At 37.1% G+C, this 9,824-nt stretch overlaps 1 protein-coding gene across 1 annotated transcript in view; it reads right to left on the bottom strand.

Annotated features, from left to right (window-relative positions):
- Positions 1–314: 314 nt before the first annotated feature.
- LOC145292063 (beta-microseminoprotein-like) overlaps positions 315–9,824 on the bottom strand; it is a 19,882-nt gene continuing 10,372 nt past the window's right edge. Inside the window, exons 2-3 of the mRNA XM_080138112.1 lie at positions 8,546–8,669; positions 315–538 (exon numbers count right to left, since the gene is read on the bottom strand). Coding sequence (XP_079994238.1) covers positions 427–538; positions 8,546–8,669 — 236 coding nt within the window. The 3' untranslated portion in view covers positions 315–426. The remainder of the gene's footprint in view (positions 539–8,545; positions 8,670–9,824) is intronic.

The following is a 9,824-nucleotide window of genomic DNA, read 5'->3' as shown; positions in this document are numbered from 1 at the left end:
TTTCATACATGAAGATGTGTAAGTAGTTGAGACGCCTTTCTTTTAGAAACTAGTTATTGTTTATATTACAAATTTGCTAGATTATGGCACTTCAGTATAATACATGATATGTAAGTCTACATGATAGAATGATCGTAGTATAAGCAGTATAAAAGAGTTTTGTAGTAGGAGATGCTCATCTGTTAGTTTGTTGGCTTGCCCACATATTTTCTAACTTCATTTATGCTACAAGATGTGTTGTATTGGTAAACTCTGTATTTAGATGCTCAATAGAGATTTCTGAATCTTCAACGGAATAACAAATTAAACAAAAATTTCTTAGTTAAACATTTTTTTTTATTAATATCACATTACAATGTAACGTGTCAGGTTCGTTCGTCGGTAATAGGAATCGTGCAGTTCTCTTTATATTAAAAACAGTGTAGTCTAGTTTCGTTGGCACAAGGCAGTTTTCTCCGTATTCAAAATGGCAGTATGGCACACATCCGCGACAGCTGTGCAGCCTTCGACACTAATCATGCCAGCATTGTATCCCATCCTGCAATATGCAAAAACAAAAATAAACTCAGAATGAAAATAAGAAAATTAAAAACGGTGAGATAAATGTAATTTTCATGTACATGTAATTTTAATTTTACATCTAGCGCTCAAGACATAGTCATTCGTTTGAGTCATCGACATGTTGATCAGAAAACGTTTAGAATTAAGTCACTTGAACGGAAAATTGTAAATTTGTGCATGCACATAAGTAACAGCGTTAGTATTCTTACCTTTTTTTACACAGAAATCACCACTTTTCAAGGCCCGGAGGCCACTCGAGGATAAGAGTTAATGGCTATACATTAGTCAATGTGAGTAAAAATAAGTAGTGGGAATTTTGTAAATTGGATTACTTAGGGGGACGGTTCACTGAGAACTTGTTTACGTTGGACTTGAAGACAGTCAGATTGTAGCAGGCTGGAAAGCGGGTCAATGGAAGAGAGTTCCGCAGTCGTTCAGTTATCAGAAAGAAACTTTGTTCATGGAATCTACATTTATGGTTTAGGAACATATATAGAGAGTGTATGAAACTATTGATAGTCGTTTTGGATAGCAGGTGTTTTTCGTGAAAGTTTGGCGATGAGGGACCATAGATTGAAGCTCAGACAAGCACTTGCCATGAAAATAACGATAAAGCAGAGACAGGCTCGCAACGTCTCTTCTGTGAGAAAGAGATTGCAGGAAGAGAGAAGAGCTTCCCTCACTAAGCTACGAAGTCTATTTTGAACTCTGGCAAGGCAGGATAAGCTACTTCTAGTAGCTCCTGCCCAGATGTGGCAATAGTACTCCATCATTGGACGTATTTGGCTCTTATATAGATGGATAATTGCATCAGGAGTGAGATATCTACTGGAGCGGTAGAAGGATCCTACACTTTTTCCAGCGACCTTGAAAATGGATTTGATATACTTGTGTTGGTCAAAAAATAGATCATTTTTTTTGGCGCTAAATTCTTATTGAGGACGATCTGTGAGGTGTAATTGGTGCTAAAATATCCCTATCATGCTAAACTAATTGAAATAGTTGTTTTACGACAGAATTATTTTTCATATCAATTGCAATGTCAGTTTTTGAATATTTCCTGTTTCAAAATAATAGAACAATGCAGGTAAGTAAACAAAATAGTTTTTTTATTAGCATGAATACAAATAAAATTAATCAATATTTATTAGCAGCACCTTTTGACTTGATAACAGCATCAATTCGCCGAGGCATGGAATCAACAAGCTTCTCGCAATCCTGTGTAGATACTGAATCCCATGTGTTCTGGATTGCAATCTTCATGGCTGCCAGGGTAGTAGATTTTTCTTTGCGGAGCTTCCTGTTCATCTGGTCCCACAAGGTTTCAATAACGTTCAAATCTGGCGAGTTCGCCGGCCATTCAAGAACAGGAATTGATCGTTCTCGGAGCCAGGAAGACGTAGTCTTGGCAGAGTGTGCCGGTGCCAAGTCATATTGAAAAAAGATGTATGTAATCTCCCTGTCCAACTGGTTATCCAACACTGGCAGTAAATTAGTTTCCATAATATCTTGGTACACTTTTGCGTTTACAATTCCTTTGATGAAGCATGAATTACCAACACCTTTAGTACTCATACAGCCCCAAACCATGCAAGACTTCGGGTACTTCACAAACTTCTTAATGCATTCTTGTTATACTGTTCTGTAGTTCTTCGTTAAACACGTGACTATTGGTCGCCGAAGGAGATACAAAATCGAGTCTCATCTGAAAAGATCACACGGCGCCATTCGTCTGCAGTCCAGGTTTGATGAGCAGTTGCCCATCGCAGCCTCTTCAACATCTGCTTCTTGTTAAGGAGCGGTTTGGTGGCAGCTATACGATTTCGGTATCCCAGTTGCCGGAGCCTTCGGTAGGCAGTGCTTCTTGAAACGTCGGCACCAGAAGCCTGTTTCCACGCTTCAGTGATGTGACTTGTTGATTGGAATCGACTTTTCTTTGACACCTTGTCCAGTAGCCGGTCTTGTCTTTCGATGGTGCTTTCCTTTCGTCCGCATTTTTTGCGATTGCTGTTGGAAACACCCTCAGCACCTTTCTGGGGCACTTTGGTCACCACCGATCTTGAACATCCGACCTTGATTGCGATTTACATGTGCGGTTTTCCTTCTCAAAGATATGTCTTTAGAGCGGCCCATACTTATACAGTATTATTAAATCGCTTTCAAAATCTTTTTAAACACTATTTGCAAAATTTTGGCGTTTAAGATTACTCAACAACAAAATGTTCTATTAAATTGAAACCATGACTTTTCTAATATGACAATAAATTATTCATTGTTTGCCATATGCACCTCCTCAAATGATTAAAAATAGTTGCGATTGTTATTTAGATATAAGATATCTCGCCTGTACAATTGACAAGCCGAAAATGATCTCAAACGGGATCAATTTACATATGTTCTATTATTTTGACCAGCATGAGTATGTGTTTCATTTCAGATTGGAAGTAAAGTTTAAGCCCAGAAGCTTGTCAAAACATGAAGTCTCCCCAAGACGAGAGCCATTCATTTCAATTCATGCCAGATTGGCATTAGAGCGTTGATGATGCAAAGATAGAAGCTTGGTTTTAGATGCATTAAAAGTAACCAGCCACCTCTTTCCCCATTGTACCACATGCTCAAGATCAGAGGAGAGAGAATCAAAGAGAATTTGGTCGTTTACAGTCTTTGATGTGCTATCATAGATGGTAGTGTCGTCAGCATAAATGTCTACGAATGATGTAAGGATGTGATTTGGAAGATCATGAATGTAAACCAGGAAGAGAGTCGGGTTTCTGATTTCTGACCACCAACCACTACTCTTATGAACCTATCTAGAGAAATGATTTTATAATTGAGAAGACATTTCCAGTTATACCATAGCTGGAGATCTTGTGAAGTGAGCCTTTACGTCATGCCTTGTCAAACGCCTTTGATATGTCAAGAGCAATTGCCCTAGAAAGGTAGCCTCCGTCGAGAGATTCGCTAATCCTATGAGGTGTAACTGTAAACACGTCTGCTGTAGATATAGGAGAACGGAAACCATATTGCATGTCACTAAGAAGGTTATTTTGTCTTAGATGATTGATTACTTCCAATTCTAGCAACTTACTCATGACGCACAGGAGATTATTGGCCTTTACTGAGAGGGAGATGAACGATCACCTGAATTCTTAAATACAGATGAATAAATTAATGAAAGTTCGTTTTTCAAATGAATATGTCAATTAGTTACTAATCATGAAGCTCTTCCCATATCTATGAATGAGTATATTAAGAAGTTGTTTTAATAATTCTTAACCAAAAATAGTAGGCTTTTTTCACTGCGAGAAAAATTCAACTTAATATTAGTTTACGTTAGAAGAAATCGCTATAGTTACATCTTACATACCACCACCACCACATTATCACGCCGCCTCGCCTGCTATAATGTTGAATCTAGTGCAATATTCCAACATTTATATAGAAAACATTATTACCCAACTCCGCGCGAATTTCAGAGAAATTTTAGTTAATAACACGAAAATACTACACTATGAAACGAATGTAAAGAAGCTTGAAGTTTTTTAAGCTATTTATATCAAAACGCAGAAACCTAGCCTTAATCAGGTTCTATTTCGGAACAGTACCAATATACTTAAATGCCTCGCATGACTCTTACTACGCTCTCCCACACAACCTGTTCCTGCTACTGACTCTATAACCGCACGCTCCCTCTTTCCCCATGACATTAACAACCCACTACCTTCAGCAGTTCCATTAATCATCGCTCGCACTCCAAATACTATTTAAATAAATCTTCCTAGAATTGGTTGCAAAACGTCACGCACACATTCCTGAAGATGCGTAGACGACTACACGAAAAGTAAAAACAGTGGACACTTCGAGAAGAAAAAAATTCTTGGATCATACATCCATACCTTCAATGTATATACAAACAAGATAATACAAGAGAAGCAATGCATTTCTACCGTTACAGCAAATTCTGAAAGTCCCTATGTAAGTCCTCTTCTGTGAGCGTGTCAATGACCTCGTCACAGTTTCTTTCATCTCCTCAATTGTCTCATAATGGCAGCCTCTGATAATTTCCTTGAACTTAATTGATAACCAAACGTCACAGGGTACAAGGTCTGGACTATAGGAAATGTTAGAAACTGCCTTGATGCTCGTCTTGGTCAAATAGTCTGTGACAAGGAAGGAGTTGTGGAGTGAATCCACAGTCTTACACATATGCTACAGTCGCTCGTGATTGAAGTATCCCTCCTCTTAATATGTACGCATGCCATACGCGGCCATACCCATACCGAGACGTGTCCTACAAGGAGAATACGGTTCGACGTTCGACGATATTAGAAACTTTTGGGACCGCATTTCCTCGCTTCCACCGTATGACATCGTGATGACTTGAGACCGTCAACCCCAAAACGCGTGTGCTGTCCCACAGTCGTTCTGGATCCTTTGCATGCTAATCCAAATTAAGCCAAATGTTCCTTAACTCGATACGTGGGAACTACGTCTGCGTCAGTAAGGATATTGTCGATGTAGGCTGATGCTGCATGATCCACAGCTTCCTTCTGCGATAGCACCCTGCTGACGATGGGCTTCAAGGAGAACCACGTTCAATCCAACTTTCGAATTAAATCACACATCAGAGAAGAAATTAAAGTGAAAATACCTACCTGAATGTTACAGCGGGAATCTATAATGAAACAATAATAATTGAAAAATTGTGCTTAGAAATCACAAAATCCTCAATCGATTGGAAATGACATCTGTAATTCCTCGATCAATACCAGCAAGTGCACTTGCTAACCTCAAATAATCTACCTTTTGGCAAGACGTGAAGACATTAAACTTAACTACAAATATGCGAGTCAATCTTGAAAACGATTCATTGATTTACATGAATTGTTGGAAATTGAGGACAGAAAAGTGTCGACCGATCCGACTTCAAGGCGAATGTCATTGTTTATAACTTCTGTAATTTAGTGACACGAAAATAAGAATTGCATTTCGAGATATTCGAATTAATTATAAGAACCCCTTTTGGCTGAGTGAACAAGTTATTTCTACACACGTTCACGAACTTAATATTATTCAGTTTAACATTCAAAGTGAGGTTGTCATATCGAAGTCCGTCGACACTGTTGTGGAAGCAGACGAAGCGGTTAATTATCCATCAGAAATTTGGAATTCACTAAACTTGGCAGGGATGCAACCGCACGTACTGCAGTTGAAAATCGGCGTGCCGATAATAATATTGCGAAATATGAACCAGGTTAAGCTTTCCAATGGCACGTAGCTTGCTACAGAAATTAATATACAACATCATGGAAGCAACAATATTGGCAGAGCTTTAAAATTCGTTGTTAGCGCCTACTCGTGTTCGAGTACCTAGTTCATCACCTGTCCCCTATCTTCTAGGATGCATATATTTTACATGGCTTGCAAGGCCCAGCCGGTAGTAGAAGAGTCGCGGGCAGTATTTGCAAGGGAGTGTAGATCCAGTACTTCATAGGGTTAGGGTTAGTGATGTGGCTCTCCTGATTATATGCAAAATTTACCTCAGCTTGTGTTGCTGGAAGCGTTCCAAGTCTTTTGTATCGCTTCTGTATAAGGTCCATAAAGAAATGTGGAGTACTACTACCTTGAAAACCATAATTTCAGTGGCCAATTTCAGTGCGTGGTTGTTCAATACGTGGATGCTGAGGCGACTAAAGACCGAATGGGCTGCCCTGATCCGGTTTGCTACATCTTTCTTACATGTAGGAGTAGATGTTATGATGCTCCATAGGTAAGGAAATTGGTCAACTTCCTCTAGTGATTGGCCATAGAGTTGCTACTAGGTAGCAGAAGTCCAAGTGGGTGTTGGACTAGTATTTTGGACTTTTCTGTATTGACCTGCACTCCAAAATGTTCGTAAGCTGAAGGTCATGTGCAGTCTGATCGTAAGCTGAAGGTCATGTGCAGTCTGATCTGGGGTGGAGTTATCATCAGCATACTGCAGCTCTCGTACTAAGCATCTGGAGGTATTAGTTCTGGTATAGAGTCGTGCTAGGTTGAAAATTCCCCCATCCATGCGAAAACTGAGGTCGGTTGCTGTCGTATAAAGTGAGAAATAACCTTGGTTCAGCCCGCTATGGATGGGGAATGGCTCAGAGAAGGAGTTCGTGTGAGGTAATCTCCCCATCATTTCTTCATGCAGGGCGCGCACCAGGGTGATAAAGTCAGGTGGATAACCAAATCTAGTGAAGATTGCTCAGATGGCAGGTCGGGGTACTTTGTCAAAAGCCTTTTTTAAATCCCAAACTATATATATATATATATATATATATATATATATATATATATATATATATATATAATTATATATATGTGTGTGTGTTTGTGTGTGTGTGTGTATATATATATATATATATATAATAAACTGACTGCAGAAATTCCCCCTTTGCAACAACAGATGCCACATATAAATTCAATACATCTAGCCAAATAGCCATTCAGTCGTGATAATAACATGCTACATTGCATCAGACAAGCAACACAATCACAACGCAACGTCTTTAAACAAAGGTATTCCTATTTTTCTCTCTAAATATTTAGTCTTAACAGAGTTGACACCGGGACCAATTCTACATTTTCCACTGATAATGTGATTACACCAATCGTAACTGGCCTATAGATACATATGCATAACACAATCTTTCCGATTTCCGATTCACAAATAATAACGGCTCACTCGCCAAATTTCGTCCATTCTGATCGGCTGAGCTCTGACAATTCTTATATTCTGTAAGTCTATTATGGCGTCATTAAGGACATATTATTTGGTCCGGCGACGCGGCTGGTACAAAATTGTTAGAACGATTGCAAAAAAAATGTAAATAAAAAATAAAAATGCAACTTTTCTGGATAAATAAATTAATATATATGTATATATTAATTTATTTATATATATATATATATATATATTAATTTATTTATATATATATATATATATATGTTTATTTATTTATATATGTATTTAGTAAATTTATGTATGTTTGTGTTTGTGTGCGTGTGCGTGTGTTCGCTTCAGCGTGCGTTTGCAGGCAAAAACAACTTTTGCTGTTATATATTTTGCAAAAAAATATAATAAATGTAAATAAACTTTGCAAACTGTACTTTCTCTTAAGAAAAATTAATATATATGGATATTCAATAAATTTACAGTACATTTAAATTTTTGTATTTTTACTTTTGTTCCGTTAGTTTTGTTTACATATTCATACCTGTAGGAATCGTGCATGCGTGTGTTTGTTTGCTTGTGTTCGTTCAGTGGGTGTTTAAAAATAAGAACACAACTTTTGTTGTTATATACTTTGCAACAAATATAATAAATGTAAATACACATTACAAAATGCAACTTCTTTTGAGAAAATTAAATATATATAAAATAAGTAAATTTAAAGTAGTTTTTTTTTTCATTTGTTGTCTTTTAAATTTTATTTTCGTTAATTTCCGGCTTAAATTATGCGGGGCGTTCATTGTACAGGTCGACCCATAACAAAGGGTGCTTCTTCGTTATTATAACGAAATCATACACTTAAAATGTTGATTTTTTAAAATTTTAAATCACAATTATAACTATTTCCATTTTTTGTCAATTACATCAATAACCAATATTTAGCCGGAAAGAGCCAGAATCATTTTATCCAGAAATCACGTGGTTTTCGTCACTTCCGTTAATTAAGTTCAATACGTTTACTCCCTCATGAGTCAAGCATTGCCTGCATTAAACCCCGCTGTTTTTTGTAATGTAATATAATGTATAATACCAATTTAATACCAATGTAATACCAGATCGAAGTACAAACAACAAAATTCTCTTTTTGGCATTTGGATTTTCGGAAAGATTTTCGCATTGGCGCTTCGAAGGCGCTACGCACCCCACCCCCCAAGCAGGAGGCAGAAAATTGATTGCGATGCAAAGAAAACCTAGCTTGGATTAATGTTTTGTCATACTCACCCACAACAGGTTAATCTATTGCCTGTGCAATGACAACGTTGGCATCTGTCGATATCGACAAAGTTACTTCCAATGCCGTACTTGTTTCCTTCGTATTCACAATAACGCGTCGTTTTATTCGACCCTGCAAAGCAAAATAAAAAAAAAATAGATATATTAAAAAAAAATGCAAATTAGCACAAATTTACAAGAAATAGTTCGAGATGTTAGAACAAGGATTGGTGTAAAGAAATGACACGAAAGGTGTTTAGTACCTGTCAGCCTTGGCAAAAGCAGACTCATTAAAGTTGGTAACGAGATGTTAATTTACATATTTTCATAGTTTGTATTCGCATCAATTTTTAGATTCCACCTTTTGAAATGTTATCCCGGTAAACAGGATCTAGAATTGAGAAGTCAATTTTTCGATTCATTTTTATTAGACCGGACGAGGTCAAAGGTGAATTGTTTTTTTAAAAATCCCTCGAATACTAATAATTATCACTTTCTACAATAATGATTGCGTAAGCATAAAACACTAGTGTCTGTAGGTATAAAAATAAACATATTGTTAATATGTATTTTAAAAATATTATATTCATAAAACCTCTTTAAAAAACCAAAGTTGAATAACCTTGGTTCAGCCCGCTATGGATGGTGAATGGCTCAGAGAAGGAGTTCGTGTGAGGTAATCTCCCCATCATTCCTTCATGCAGGGCGCGCACCAGGGTGATAAAGTCAGGTGAATAACCAAATCTAGTGAAGATTGCTCAGATGGAAGGTCGGGGTACTTTGTCAAAAGCCTTTTTTAAATCCCAAACTATAGTGTATATATATATATTTAGGGAATTAAGAAAAATCGGTTAATTTTATCGCAAATGCAATATTCCGACTTCTTTTTTTTTTAACCCTTTTTAATTGTTCACTGTATAGGTCCACTGACTTGGCATTTATATGCATTAATTTCTCTCGATTCTCCTGTTGTTCAATGGCATCGAGGTAGAATGTAAGCCTACGAAGCAAAAGGTGACTTGTCGAAATCTCCCGATCAGCAGTAATTATCACTTTCTATATTAATGATTGCTTAAGAATGAAACACTAGTATCTGTAGGTGTGAAAATGATTGTTAATATTTATTTAAAAATGATTTAGTCATACACATAAGCTCGAATTTGTAAGGTTTCTCTGTACAGGGCTTTGTCAGAATAATCTGGCATAAGGATACTTTTCCCTAGAAGTAAACTCTGACCAATTCAAAATCACAGAGTATTAGCTGGCCAATAATATCTACTTACTATGG

Source organism: Euprymna scolopes, chromosome 13, assembly GCF_053919585.1.
Source record: "Euprymna scolopes isolate OS-2025 chromosome 13, ASM5391958v1, whole genome shotgun sequence".
Classification (NCBI taxonomy): Eukaryota; Metazoa; Mollusca; class Cephalopoda; order Sepiida; family Sepiolidae; genus Euprymna; species Euprymna scolopes.
The sequence above is the reverse complement of the archived record's forward strand: the minus strand, read 5'-3'. Positions and strand labels throughout refer to the sequence as shown.